The sequence below is a fragment of the Arctopsyche grandis genome, chromosome 1 (genome assembly GCF_051622035.1).
Source record: "Arctopsyche grandis isolate Sample6627 chromosome 1, ASM5162203v2, whole genome shotgun sequence".
In the NCBI taxonomy this organism is placed as follows: Eukaryota; Metazoa; Arthropoda; class Insecta; order Trichoptera; family Hydropsychidae; genus Arctopsyche; species Arctopsyche grandis.
In genome coordinates this window covers 10788220-10803791 of record NC_135355.1, presented here as the reverse complement: position 1 = coordinate 10803791, position 15572 = coordinate 10788220, and the positions used below count along the sequence as shown (strand labels likewise).

General features: G+C 37.2%; 1 protein-coding gene and 1 non-coding gene across 2 annotated transcripts; both read right to left on the bottom strand.

Annotated features, from left to right (window-relative positions):
• Positions 1-4298: 4298 nt before the first annotated feature.
• Positions 4299-4438, bottom strand: LOC143920469 (U4 spliceosomal RNA). Its single transcript, XR_013261342.1, has one exon. It is a non-coding gene; the product is annotated as a U4 spliceosomal RNA (small nuclear RNA).
• A 5496-nt stretch (positions 4439-9934) lies between these two features.
• Positions 9935-14529, bottom strand: LOC143914028 (A disintegrin and metalloproteinase with thrombospondin motifs adt-2-like). Its single transcript, XM_077434117.1, has 12 exons — positions 14354-14529; positions 14084-14268; positions 13673-13853; positions 13188-13595; positions 12322-12533; positions 11750-11941; positions 11527-11655; positions 11179-11437; positions 10884-11105; positions 10681-10804; positions 10440-10615; positions 9935-10358 (listed from the first exon to the last, which is right to left on the bottom strand). Exons 1-12 carry the CDS (start codon positions 14426-14428, stop codon positions 10107-10109), a joined length of 2415 nt encoding a protein of 804 aa, XP_077290243.1. The 5' UTR covers positions 14429-14529; the 3' UTR covers positions 9935-10106.
• Positions 14530-15572: the final 1043 nt, after the last annotated feature.

Below are 15572 nucleotides of genomic sequence, written 5' to 3'. Positions count from 1 at the left end.
ATACATACATATGTACAAATGTAACAACTTGTAATGATAAATATTTTAGCTTAACTTATTACTTGCCTCAACTTCAGATATAATTGAAATGATACCGGCGAGGAAAAGATACTCTATTTATTCAAAAGTGTCACTAAATTCCAGAAAATATCCTCAAAAATCATCAAAATTTTCACCTTACACCTTAAGAATGTAAGCACTGAATTAGTCAATCGTAGATCACGAGCACCAGAAAATTTTAGAAATTCAAAAATATATTTATGCATGTAAAAGGTTTATTTCGTCACACATGCTGTTCGACGATTTCTATCACACACACTGACACCAAATTCGCATGCCCTGACCTATTATTTTACTGTTTTTGAAATTAATATATTGGTATCAATTAGTTGTAAGCAGGAGCATCATCGTGGGTACAAAACGTGCTTGGTAAGGATTGCAATTTATCGTCAACTTTCATAAACCGACAATCAATTATTCCTATTACAGGTATACCGGTATTTACCGGTAAATTAAAAAAAAATGTTTTACGTGGATAACTAGATAACTGTATGTGTTTACTTTTCCTAAAAGATTTAACCTAGATTGAATCGTAAACAATTAAAAATACATCTCAGGTGAATAATGTCATATAAATATTGGGTCTACCTCACGGCACCGAAAGTGAAAAGGTCGAAAATGCAAATATCGGAAGGCAAAGATCGAAAATCGAAAGATCAAAAAAAAAGGGTGCATGGTAAACGGTACTATGTATATATAATATATATATATATCAGTGGTATGCGGTGAAATTATCTTTCTTTTTGTCATACAGCCTTGTTTAATGTGCGCGCGCAGGATACGGGAGGAAAAGCCTGTTCCTCTTGTTCCTGTTGTATCTAGGGATCCCAATCGAATATTCGAATATTCGAGTATACGAATTATTCGTCTGATTTTTCAGCGATTCGTTATTCGAATATTTCATCAACTATTCGAATATTATTCGTGTATATATTTTTTTATAAAATAAATACACAAAATCAATATGAAAAAAGTGATGGCAAAGAAGCCTACGATTATGAAGAAAATTAAATATGTAATGGGGATAATTGTGATGAAAATGAAGATAACGAGGAAGATTAAATATCTACATGTGAAGAAACGGATTTTTATTCATTAAATACAGAAGTGTTTGAAGAAAATCACTTTTCCATCGATAATAATCTCTACGAAATTTTAGAAAACATTAGAATAATAATACGAATATTTAAGAAGTGACCGGCGAAATATACATTTTTAGAATAAATCATAATGAAAAAATAAAATAAAAAATTGAAATTATTAGTGGATGTAAAAACGAGGTGGAATTCAATGGCAACTATGATAAGACGATTAATTCAAGTTTACGAAGTGTAAGCACTAAAAGAATATAATTAACATAGCACTAAAAGAATATAATTTCAATACTGTTTCTAAGAATGAAATTGATATTTTGAAAAATTGTTCTTGCTCCCGTTGAAAAAAAAAGATGTTCTTGCTCTCGTTGAAACCGCAATCAAAGAATTAAGCAAAAATAGTGTATCTTTAATAACAGCAGAAGGAGTTTTTTATCTTATATTTTATGTGTGTATTTTAGTTTTATATGTTTTTTTAATTTTCTAAAAATTATGTTTTATTAATTGTAATATATTACGTATAAAAATATAATGTAATTTATGCTTAGTACATATGTAATTACCTTTTTTTTAAATTTCGAATATATACGAATATTCGAATAGCTCTTGATTTACTATTCGATATTCGAATAGTTGGAGTCGACGAATATTTGGGATCCCTAGTTGTATCCTGCTCGCGCAAATTAAGTGAGGATATACGACGGGGGGAGAGAGAGTTTTACCGCACGCCACTGATATATAGAGCCCGGATAACCAAGGTGCCGTTTATTGTTCAAATGTTGTAAATGCATTGTTAAAGGTTTGCCGAACCTTTTTTACAAATTAAAAATTATTACAATGAGTCAGTGGCGTCGCTAGGGTTGGTGTCCCCTGGTGCGATAAGTCAGGGTATCACCCCCCTCACCCCCCCCCCCAACCCAAAGTAATAAATTAACAAAGAAAAAAAAAAATTTCTTCTTCAGTGGCAGCGACGAGACTTTTGACTTCGATAGCCTGAAACATGGCTGCTTCTTCCTTAATGGTTCGTGATCTGATCTGGAGTTCAGAATGAAAACGTCAATGCATTCAAACATCGTCATCTTGTTTTCGTCTTGTAAAGTGAGTTCAGCGTCCCTTGTTTTCTCCCCTGCTAACCTTTTTTTAACCGATTTTAAAAGCACCTGTTTAATTGCATGTTCCACTAGGTGACCGCACTTCTCTAGTTATCTTCTAGCTTCTAATAATGATAATAATGGAACCCCTACCCATCCTTAAGTTGGAATGCCTCTCCTTTGTTTTTTTTTGCATTCAGTTAGAGATATTTCTGCGAAATTTAAATAGGTACACAAACATATCCACAGACGGTGAGTTGTTTCGGCTGCGGTGAGTTGTTTCGACGGTGAGTGGTTGTCGGATCAAAAAAGACTCCAAACTCCGACTTTATTTTATGATTCGACTTCGACTCTGACTCCAGCTTGAACGTTTTTAGTAAGATCGACTTTTCTTGCCAACGTATACAATTTTTAGTATAATAAAAATAATACCGATTTTCAAAATATAAATAAAAATTATAGAAATTTAAAAAAATCACCGAAAATTGACACGCAATCCAATTTATTGAATTATTGGTAATGAAATAGGTATAAATAAAAATGAGAATAAAAAAAAGTACTACATGGAGAAAACAATCGGTTTTGGTCGCAAAGAATCAAAATACTATTTTATTTCTAATTTAATTTAAAACCGTGATTTTTATAAAGAATTATTAAATTCTAATTTATTAGTGGATTTACTTCATTAAAATTGGAGACTCTAGTTGAGACATACCGTGATACTATTAACTAAAGAAAATAACAATTATATTTCACTATCGACTTAGCGAACTCAATTGAAATTTCTATCGTCGGCCAAATCTCGCAAAATGGCAAAGTTTCGAAGCGATCGAAAGAGTTTAGGAAGTTTTACCACAACGGACGAAGTAAAACTAAAAAAAAATTTAATAAAAAGGATTCGGAGTCGGTTGATTAATAATAAAATTAAATTCGTAAATAATTTCATAAAGTAAATTTGTAGTAATAAATAAATTTTATTTTTAACCTGAAACAATTATCTTTTCACATTTATTATGGTGGGCTGTGTTCAGTGGTGTCACCCCAATTTTAGAACGAGTTTCCAAATTTTTTTCAAAAATTTTATTTTGAAAATATATAAATGTATATATACTTTTTTTCGTCCAAGGCACTATTACATGAAAGTTGGGCGCACCGACATCTCAGCGCAAACGAACTTAGCGCCGACCTTTCGGCGTAGTCAACTCAGCCCAACGACAATTCAGCGCAACGAAAATTCAGCGCAAAATCAATTTTTTCAATAAGTTTTAAATTGGTTGAAATGCACGATAATTTAAATCGATGGTCGATAAATACGTCAATACATACATACGTATACGCGTACATTTTAGATATGAATAGCAGAAACCCATGAAGACGGGCTTGTGATCCTTGGTCTAGAATCCGTTCATACGTAAGATTGTTTGCTGTCTATCCTGATGTGGAAACTCTTTTTAAGAAATATTTTTTGCGGAACTCAGTTGAGAAACCCTGAATACGAATGATTTGAAAACATAATTTTTAGGAAAAAAATCGACAAAGATTCTCCAATTTTTATCAAAAGTAAAGTTCATAATGAATATTTGCGAACCTTAGTTTAGAAACCCTGCATACGTAAAAGTTTGGATATCTAAAAAACTATTTGAAAAGCTGCCCGGTTTAGAAACCCTGCTTAAAAATAAATGTTTGCGCCCTTAGTTGAGAAACCCTGCTTGCTTAATATTTGAAGGCACAAAGAGTATAAAATAAATTTATACGCATTTATGAAATTATCATGTAGATATGACCGACAATTTCAATACAGTAATTATTTTCGAAAACGCATTTAAAACTTATTGAAAAAATTGATTTTGCGCTGAATAGTCCATGCACTGAGTTGTCTGCGCTGATTTATCGTGCCACCGTATCTTCTTATAATAGCTTCCGGTAATAACTCGGCCTACATTTAAATTTACCGATAAATCAGGATAACGAACTCTTATTAATTCTGTTCTTCCAATTCGGGCTCGGGTGTGGTTGCGAAAAATACACGAGGTAATATGTTAAGTTAAATAAGCCCATTATAGGCTTTCAAAAATTGCCGTTGCGGACGGTATTTCACGTCCACATGGCGGGGTATTGGTAAAAGTTTTCAACTAGCAATAATCGCACCTCGGATTAACCTCATTGGTTACGATATCGCCGCTGCGCAAAGTTACTGGTTTTCTTTGTGGCTACATTTTAACGATAGTTTTCTCGGGTAGTGACACTCCCTTGACCTATCTATCGAACGTTTTATATAAGATCGATCTCTCGTTGATATTGTAGTGCGGGCTGGCGGCTGCTCGCTTGTTGATCGTTTGTCAGGCTAGAACACTAAGCAAAATTAGTGCATCATCTGTGGGATATTGTCGGGGTTAGTGTGTTTAGTGGGTGGTTAGCTGGTTTGGGACCGTTCGGTGGTGATTTGTTTAATTTAACTGAATGCTAGTTTTAGCCTATGCCCGTCTTCAAAATGTCGATGGGCCTTTGATTAAACGTGAGTTTGGTCTCACTGAGGGAGTTGATCAGGGGGTTGTCTATCTTGCCGAGAGACTTGAAGTAGTTCACGGCAAGTTTGTGTACGTGTTTGTCAAGGTAGTCAGTGTTTAGGTCGCTGTGAATAATAGTGTTTCTTGTGTACCAGTCATAGTTTCCCGCGGCACGCAAGAATTTGTTTTGGACAGTCTGTAATTTGAGTATTGATTTGTTGGAGATGGCTGTGTGAGCCCAGACGGGGCTCGCATATGTGATTTGTGGGCGGATGATGGATTTGTACAGCAAACACTTGTTTTTAAGCGAGAGTTTGCTGTTGTGTTTACATAGTGGGTAAAGCTTTGACGTAACTGCCCTAGCTCTACGCACCGCATTGGTGATGTGAGGTTTCCAGGTTAGTTTCTGGTCGATTATTACCCCCAGGTAGCGGGTAGACTTGGTCCAGTTGACTGGTTTGTCATTTATGATTACTGGCTTACCTGGTTTACGCCGTTTTTTACGTCTGGAGAAGAATATTGCCTGACTTTTATCCGGGTTGATTTTCATCAGCCATTTATCGTACCACGCTACAAGTTGGTCCGAGTACTTCTGGAGGGCAAGCGAGACTCCCTTGGGGCTAATGGAGCTTGCTAAGATGGCAGTGTCGTCGGCGTATTGCGCGATGTTTGTGTATCTATGGGTGGGAGTGGGTATGTCGTGTGTGTATAGGTTGAATAGTGTGGGGCCGAGGATAGAGCCTTGGGGAACTCCGGCGGAGATGTCCCGCTGGGTTGACATTTGGTCTTTCAATTTGACCTGAAATTTCCGTTCTCTTAGGAAGGATGCAATGGATCGAATTGAGTGGGGGGTGATGTTAGCGGCAATCATTTTATAAAGGAGGCCTGCGTGCCAAACTTTATCGAAGGCTTTGGAAATATCTAGGAAGATTGCTCCAGTGGACATGTTTCGGTCGAAGCCGTCTATTACGGTTTCAACGACTCTGTGTATCTGGTGAACTGCAGAGTGTTGAGGTCTAAAGCCAAATTGTGTTTTGGGAAGGAGGTCAATTTTAGCGATCTCGTTGTTGAGGTTTGAGATTAAAATCCGTTCCAGGATTTTACTCAGTGAGGAGAGCAAGCTGATGGGTCTGTAGCTTGTTGCGAGGGAGGGGTTCGAAAAGGGTTTTCTGATTAGGATGATGTTGGCAAGTTTCCATTGACTTGGAAAATAGCAGATTCTGTTGGTGGCGTTTAGTATTGCTGTGAGTGCAGCGATGGCTTTTTGAGGGAGTTCTTTTAGAGCTTTGTTGGAGATTCCATCCGGGCCAGGGGCCTTTTTAGCAGAGATAGTTTTAATGATTTTTAGGACTTCAAGCGGCGAAGTGGCGACAATGGGTACGGGGGCTGGATTTTCAAGGTAGCTATTGACGGAGCTTTCCACCTTTTGGCAAAAGTCGCTATGTAGGTTGGAGTTTGAGAGAGAAAACTGTTCCCGGAGACTGTCTGCTAGGGCTTCTGCTTTTTCGGTGGTGGAGTAGACGAAGTTGTCACCAACTTTGATCCTATCGATTCTATTGCCGTTGCTTCTGAATATTTTAGACAGTTTCCAGAAACCGTTATGTCCGTCTTCTAGCGCTCTGAGTTTAGTATCCCAGTTGTCGTTACGTAGTTGCCACAGGGCGTTTTTAACGTCTTGCTGAAGTCTATTCATTCGCTGTTTAAGGATAGGGTCTTTGTTCCTTTGGAATGCCTTCCTGGCTCTGTTCTTGAGGCGAATGAGATCGCGAATATCTGGGGGTAAAGCTTGCGGGTGCAGAGGGGAGTGAGGAGTGGTAGTGGTGCTGGCGTCCAAGGCTGATTGTATTTCATCGGTGATGGTATTAATGGCGGAGTCTATGTCTTGGGTGGTGTGAATCGAGTGGGGGTAAGATACGGTTTGATGAAGAAGAGTTGAGAATTTTTCCCAAGATATGGTGCTGCGGAGGGTGGGATTTATAGTGACGGGGGTGTTGGTGAGTTCTAGTATGACCGGATGATGGTCGGAAGAGAGATCGTTTATTACAGTCAAGGACTGCGCGCCTGGAAAATTTTGGGTTAGAACGATGTCTAGAATATCGGGTCTGCCCTTGAGGTTAGTAGGGATTCTTGTGGGTTCGTCTGGGGCCGTGACGGAGAGTTTTGGGTTTGAGAGTTGGGAGTAACTTAAAAGAGTTTTCCCATTTTTATTTGTGGTTCGGCTGTTCCATCTGGGGTGTTTGGCGTTAAGGTCACCTGCGGCAATGGTGGGTTTGTTGGTGTTAAAAATGTTGTCCAAGTCTGCGGTGAGTAAGTGTTGTTTTGGTGGGTTGTAGACTGCATGGAGGATGAGTGGGGTGCCTGTGTTAGTCCAAACTTCTACCGACGTCAGTTCTATTCCTGTGGTGATCGGCCGCGGGGCCAAGTTATGTTGGATTGTGTGTTTGATGAATATGGCTGTGCCGCCGGCGGCTTTGCCTATTCTGTCGTTTCTGTACGTAGTGTAGTTTGAGAAGTGTAATCGGTTACCAGGTTTGAGCCAAGTTTCGTTTACTAGCGCGATATCAATGGAGTGTTGGAGCAAAAATTGCTCGAATTCGACACGCTTGCAGAGTATACTGCAGGCGTTCCAGTAAACGATCTTGAGGTATCGAGTCATTTTTGTAGTTGTGTAAGTTGGGCTAGGATGGACGCCATCATAAACTGCATTTGATTGAAGCTTTCAGTCGTCCAGGGGGTTGAGTTTTGGTTCTGTGTTGTGTTGATTTGTTTAGGGGGGGTGACTATTTTAGGCGGGGTGTCTAGGGTGGTGGGAGTTAGAGGTGGGAAGTTGGATTTGGAGTATGAGTAATGTGGTTGCTGTGGTTTTGGAGGTGGGGGGAGCGTGGGGTTTCGGGGTTGACGGGCGTTTTTCTTGGTTTTGTTGTTGGGGTTTGCAAGGCAGCCTCTGTAGCTGGAGACGTGAGGGCCTCTGCAGCTGGTACAAGTTGGAGTGGGGTTTTTTACGTCACACTGGGTGGTCAGATGAGGACCTGTGCATTTGATGCACATGGGGGCGACATGGCAGTTGTAAGAGCCATGTCCAAAGCCCTGGCAGCGGTGGCACTGTGGTACAGTGTCACCGCGGCGAAGTGATTCTGTGCGTACGATTTGACCGAAGATGCTTGGGAGGTTGAAGAGTTTCTTCCCCTCTTCATCGCGTGTGGTCTCAATAGTGAACATGGGCATTTTTTGGGAGTTGCGTCGTGACTTCATTATCGTTGCTTTTGTGGCTTTGTAGCCAAGACGGTTCAGTTCAACGAGGACTTCATTTTCGGAAAAGTTTGGGTTAATGCCCCTTATGACAATTTTTAATGGCTTATCCTCCGTTAGGGGATGAGCGTAGAATTCAAACTTCTCAGTTACGAGCAGTTTGGTGATGTTACGGTAGTCGGTAATGGTGAGAGGAGAAATTTTCACCTTATTCTCGGAATATACGGATGTAAACTTGTGATTCTTGTAACCAAGTTTTCTGTATACTACATTGTAATCCGATGGGTTCTTGAGGAAAATTGGGGCCACTTTTGGCTTAGGGCCAGTCGTTGGGGGAGCATTTGAGCCCGAGTTCGTGGACTGGTGGGCTGGGCGTGTGTTTTGTGTTGCTGAGGCGGTGGCACGAGTTGCCAATGGGGTGAGGGGTTGAGATGTGTGAAGGGTTTGATGAGGCTTGTCAGCCGACGGGGTGCTGGGGGCCGTTTTTTGGGACGGTTGTCTCGTGTGTGTGCTTGTGGGGGAGTTATTAAGTGGAGATTGTCGGAAATTTTTCCAGTTACGGATGCCCACGGGGCGGGGATTCTCTTTCGGTTGTGGTTGACTTGAGTGGATTTGTGGTGTGGTTCCTGGTGGGGATTTGACGGTGACCTCCATTGGCTCGATGTCATTTGAGTCGGAATCGGAAGTTTCGGGGAGGGCTAAGTTCAAGAGTGGCGCGAATCTGTTGGCATTGGGCGACTGTGGTTTAGGTGGATTTGGTGGACTTACCTTTTTACGTTTCGTTGTTTTGCGGGTGGTTTTCTGAGAAGATGTGGTCGATTTTGTAAGTTTCATCAATTTGACGGCGAAGGCTTCTTGGGCAGTTGCTCGCTCTGCTTCGTGACTCGCTGTTTGCAGCTTAAGGACATCTCTAAGGGTTGCATTTTCTTCCCTTAGAGTCAGAAGTTCTTTCATGAGGCTTGCATACCTACCATCAGGGATAGCGTCAGTGTGCGTGTTGGCGGCTACTTCACTGGAACTACGCTCACTGTCCATCTTGGATTGGGTTTTTCACTGTCACTGTCACTTATTTTTTCACTGTCAGCATCACGCTCCCAGAGAGGGCACGTCCGTGAGAGCTGAACCTCAATTACATAGGTTTGGCGTTCGGGGTTTGATAGCGCAGGTAGCGCAGGTGGCGCGGGTGGCGCAGGTAGCGCAGGCGCGTAGGTGCGCAGGTGCGCAGGTAGCGATTGTGGCGACACGGGTGGTTGATAAGCACGACCGTCTACTGCAAGCGCATCCTGGCAACTCCTCCCTCTCCTAAAGTGTCTTACTGGTTTTCGGAAGCAATTGGGTTTATATAGAATATATCAATATTTCTACTTGGTTATTTTCTATGATCTTAGTGACATCTATAGTGATACTTTTACATTTTTTTTAAATTTATATTTACATTTATACAAACATTGTATAATTTATATCAATAATAAGAACAAAATTGTGAATATTATAATAAAATTAAACAATAAATAATTTTTCTATTTGAAATTTCAAATAACTCAATTTTTTTTGTTTAACTTTTTAAAATTTTGGTTTTTTTGTATAGATGTCGCAATAAGCTCTGAAGTTTTTTGTCAAATTATTATTAACAAATAAATAATATAAACCTTTAATAATATATAAGGTGGCTATTTTCAGCTATTGTAACTACGAATAATTGTTAATAGTATATTATAAATATATATTCCTTCAGTAATGATCATTCTTAATTTTTTAACCAAATAACTAGCTTAAATAAATATGTATATTTTTAGTTGTAATGAATATGTAACATATTTAAAAGTACATATAAATCGATCTCAGGCATAAAAATCTTATAAATATTTTTGTACTAACAAAAACTTTCATTTGCATTGAAATATTGAAAAATTTTACTGTTTTTGTATTATTTAATAGGTTTATGATACATTCGTTGACTAGCATATGTAAAATGGCAATGTAGTTCGTAATCTTAAAATACTGATGATTATAATCTTAAATATTATAGAAAGGGCTTCGATAGCCATACCATACCTAAATCTATTTGAAATATTAGAAATCACATATTGTATTTTAGTGGTTAATTATTTCTCTTGGCTGTCTAATTCACATTCAACGGCAGTGGGTAATTCGACGTAATCATGATTTGTCCAATCATCATCTGTCGGATGTAAATTTTGATCAGGATCCAAAGAAGTGAGGAGAGGTTTCCCATCGGGACCCAATGATAGATATTTTTGAATCACCGGTGGTAGTGGAGCAGAATGCGGTCGTGCATTGCCCGGCAACGGAATATCTTCTCCCAGTGTTCCCCACAGTTTTGAAAATTTGAAACTCTAACGATATGAATACAAGTGAACAACGAATTATTTATTAGAAAAATTAGAAGATGTAAGATTTATGAATTAGAGACATACCTCAGGAAGGCAGTGATGTTGCAAACAGTAGAAGTTTTCTTTACCATCATTGTGGCACCATGTTCCATCAGGAAAATACGGATCTACGCCTAAATCATTGAGATCAAATCGGGGTGTATAATAGCTTCCAGTATCAGCTCTTCTACAAAATATGGCACACGCCATCCAAAGTCGTGCTAAAAATATAATTTCATATATTTTTTTATATTTCGTTATCATACTACAAGCATTACAGACATACAATCTTCATGGGGTGCTTGCAATCCAGATCCTTTGGGATCTAATTCTGCCAATCGAGTACTAAATTCAGTGCATTTATGAGATGCATAATCGTTAACAAACGTTCGCTTTCTTTTGCTACATACCTAAAGAAATAGAATTTTAAATTAACTTAAAGTCACGATCAATTTAATTCTGTATTAATTGAATAATTTAAAATCAGACCTTGTCATCTTTACATAAATTAACTTCAAATGAATTTCCTTCACAACCATCATCAGTATTAACAGGTTTCGGACTATCACATGTTCTTCGCTTGGTCAGAAATCCTTTACCTTTCACAATGCAACCTGAATTACATGGCCCAGACTTCCACTTACTCCATCCTCCTTGTACTACACTAGGTTTCTTTTTATCCATCTTAACACAATCACCACCTTGACACCACTAAATACATAATTACATATATAAAATATTATTAAAACATAATTCTGATAAAAATATTTTACTGTTGCATTACCAAACCATTTCCACAATCAGTTCCTTCTAGAGCTGGACCAGCAAAGTAATATCCACTGCGATGTGGTGTTCTACACTGTAGCTGCTGACATATACCAGACAAAGAGCCTCCTACGAGACTGACATGAGCATCTTTATCTCTAAGTAAAATTTCACATTGTTTCTTTGCACCAAATGACTGTCCTGGTGTATCATCATAACGATTATGATTACGATCAGGCGGAACAGTGCCTGGCTTATCCATCAAACATTTATATGATCTATAAAAAACATACATATGTACATACATATTTAAAAACAAAATTTAATTTATTTCGATTATTCCAATAATTCAATGTTAAAATTTTACCCAATATTTGCAATAACATTTGCACTGCACGTCGACCAAATCGTTTCACCATTCGTTCCTCTGGATGGAGACATAATATACCCTTCTTTGGAACAAGAATTTCCACTGCTATCATGGTGCATACCCAAACTGTGACAATATAGTTAAAAGAACTGTATAAGAGGTATGTAAAAAAATGTTAATTCTAATTTAGATATCTGTATATTTTCAAAATTGTATATACTTGTGTCCAATTTCATGTGCCAATATATAAACTGAAGTAAATCCCGCAGATGGATAAGGTTTTCCAAAGACGTTTGTTGTTCCAAGCTCGGCGATAACACATGCATATTGATCAATACATACACCTCCTACAGTGGCTAATCCCATAGTTACTCCACTTTTTCTTCCATTTTCAATAGCATAAAAGTCTAATCTGGTAATAATATTAAAAATATAATAAACATAACAATTGTCTCTTAGACTTATATTAAATTAATTAACTTTATCCTGCTTTCTAAATTATTACACTGTATAATAGTGTAACAGTTATAATTTAGAATATGTGTTAAACACAAATTGACATGTGCTTGAAATATAATACACTAAGTTCACAGACATGCGTATAACATGTACGTATGTCTCTGCATCTAACACACAAGTTGGAGATTATTTTTGTCCTTTTAGTCGAGACACCAGTGTGAAATAAAAGAAGCTACACATTCGTTTTGGTCTCAAATGCTTGAAATAATTTCAGTGCATAAATATATAAGCCGATTTTAACAAAGAGCTTGTATGCATATATTTTTCACTCACCCCGATATGTACAGACCCATGTCCCAATGGTCTGGATTAGAATCATCCGGTGGATTTATCTTCTTTTGATAATCACAAAAAGAATCGAGAAGTTTAGATCTTTCGCCATCATAATGTGGCATATTTGCCGGTTGCTTCTTGAACATTTCCAAACGCACCAGAGTTAGTTCTACAGATGTGCCCAAGCTGGGATGGTGATAGAGGGCTTGTACCTACATATTATTAGACACCACATTATTCAGATAGATGTTGCAATTCAATTTAAAACTAACATAACTTCGTGTTCGTCGCACATCCGAGACTTCCACAATTCAATTTGTGCGGATGTGACTCATATCAGTCGTTTGGGTAGATCATGAGTCAATCGTCAAAGCCAGACATGTAATTGTGTATTAGCAGTAAATTGAACCTAAGTATTATATTGTGCAAAGTTTGCATGAGGATTGTATTACCGGAACTGAACTAACTGACTCTGTTTTAATTGGTGTAACTAAATTTTTACATTAATTTTGAACATTTTAATTTCGATGGCATAGAAAACTAGACAATATAATAAGTCAATTTGCGTTCATAAATATATATATATATGTATGTGTTTATGTTATGATTATGGATTTCGTGATAGTAAAAATACATCGGGACTTAATTCCCATTTTCATCTAGTGCAGTGTTTCTCAACCGGTGGACCACTGATCCCAGGTATAAAAAGGTTGAGAAGCACTGACGTAGTGTATTAAAAAATAAACGTCTATTACATTTACCTTATTTATTTTATTTTTTTACCTTATATAAATGGAACCAAACATTGAAATAGGGAGTTCCACGTAGAAATATTATGGATGCTTCCTTAGGAATGTATCACTTACCCCATTCATGTAAGCCAACAGCATATCACGCATCTCTTGTTCATTGTTATTCAAATACGGAGCAAATATCTTATATCCGGCCTCATCAAAAAACATGGCAACTTCTATGGTATACGTAGTAGATCTTTCTTCTCGCTTCAACCGAAATAATGTGTAATCTTCTTCTGAAGACGAAAAATCTTCGTCATTTAAAGTTTCGTAAGAATCAAAATTCTTAGCCAATGGTAAGAAGTCATCATGAAAATCAGCATGGTTATTCGTCGCTCTTTTCACAATATGTGGAACACCTCGAATCCCATCTTCCGGGCTATCGTCTTCCAAAGCTTCTTGTAACTTAACAAAAGACTTCAAACGCTGCGTTAGGGGTCTTATTTCAAAAGTTGCATTATCCAAAAATACCAATCCATGCTGAAATATATATAAAATGTGAACTCGACTGAAATTTTAAAAAAAGTAGCATTTTTAAATGATTCGTATCATTTTACTATAATCTGATCTTGACACATTGATATGGCAGCTACTGATTCGCCTTGTTTGTGGAGATAATGACAGTCCAAACCACCATCGAGTTCTAATACTTCTGGTTCACCTTCGAAATTTCTGCGGTGCACTTTGAAATTTGGCGCCACTAAATTTTTATTCGGTTTTAGAAGTAAATCGATTTTTCTGAAAAAAAATACATATTTTAGTTATGTTATATATGTATGTACATTATGCTAATGCAATGTGCTCACAATTAATTAGCGTTTAGAAATTTTGATTTTTTTGAGATAGATTCAAAATTACATTAGTTACAATAACATTCCACTGTCTTCCAGATACAACTATGTACATATGTACATATTAAAATATACATATACATACATACAGAAGATATATTAAAAAAAAACATTTACCTTCCAAAAGCGTTAAAGCCATAACTGATAGGATCATCTTCGTATGAATCACCTTCAAAGGTTTTTTGGGCTGATCTAGGCATCAAAACAGGCATATATACAATTTGATAGTCTGGCACATCATAATGATCAGTAGATCCGAAATAGAAACCCAACTCAGGCGTCGTCATAAACTTGTGGATTCCCTATAAATCGGAATACATTTTAATAGATATCACCATTGGACACAATGCATACAAAGTTACGTACTTAAGACAATACAATACGTACTTGAGACTTAGACGAAAAGCCTTCTAACCTTCCGACTACACACAAGGCCAAAAAAATCTTCAACACAAAGACCATTTTTTGAGATCCTCAAAATTTTCTTTCGGAAAATTTGTACATCTGTCTCCACCCAGAGACGGTATGAGCTCTGACTCGGGTGTTTGTAAGGAAACTGTCACACAGAAAGTGGTGCCTTTTGTTTTTATACGTACGACGACGAAGTATAAATAATATATACATACATAAGCAATTCTTGAATGTTAATACGATAAGAGTTATGCAGGTTATTAAAATATTTTACAGTTTGACGATGAGTGGTTTTGCAAGGGGCTATTAGACGCGCATCGCCTAAATGACTCGCTTTTTTTAACACCCGTCACTCATCGAAACTGCTATTTTTAATAATAAATATCCAATTTATACTAATTCGGTATGAGCTGTACGAATGAAGAGAGCGATAGTTGCGTTTGAACGATCGTTAAATTTTCTTATCATTGTCTGAAAAGAGAACAACCCACATGTTTTTCGTGAAAAGTCATTAAATTATTTAGATCCATTTTCTCATGTGTCAAGTTTGATACAAAACTATCTTTGATGTATAGTATGTAAATGTAGTTAATGTAAGCAAGTGGTAAATAAAAATAAAAAAGTGATAATTTCATAAATATTTTGTTTATGCATTATGTTTATTATAAAATAATTTTGTAAAACAATCCCCCTTCATTTTTATGAGATAAATTTTACAAATACATAGACTAGGGACTACATTCAGGGAGTCCAAAAATAATGTGATTCAAACGAAGGAAAGCATCTCACGCCTCGTGTGTTTGGATCTTTCTCCCGAATTTATCATCGTGAGAAATGTGCCTTGATATATAAACATGGTCACAAAAAAAATACATGAACATATTATATATGCATGTACATACCTACATATGTACATATGTATGAAGATGCGTTAACGTATTCAACATGCGAAGACATCACAAACACGAAAGATTTATATCCGGAAGCTTGTATTTCTTATATATGCTTTTCAAGTCCGTGTTTATCTTTACAGCTATTGTGTAAACATAACGTTCTAGTATGTAACAACATGTGAAACACATTGTACTGAACTTTGAACGTGGAAGTATTTTGAATAAGCACCTATCATTAGGCTATTCAGAGTCTAAAACTGATACAAACATTCAATAGTTTCAACTAGTTGTAAAAATTTGTT

What these genes read in the sequence shown, in the direction of transcription:
- LOC143914028 (XM_077434117.1), bottom strand. Translation starts at nt 14,428, where the DNA reads ATGGTCTTTGTGTTGAAGATTTTTTTGGCCTTGTGTGTAGTCGGAAGG. An exon ending in GCTTTTCGTCTAAGTCTCAA is followed by an intron (nt 14,269 to 14,353) that starts GTACGTATTGTA and finishes TCCGATTTATAG; the next exon opens with GGAATCCACAAGTTTATGAC. An exon ending in ATGGGTCTGTACATATCGGG is followed by an intron (nt 11,942 to 12,321) that starts GTGAGTGAAAAA and finishes TATTATTACCAG; the next exon opens with ATTAGACTTTTATGCTATTG.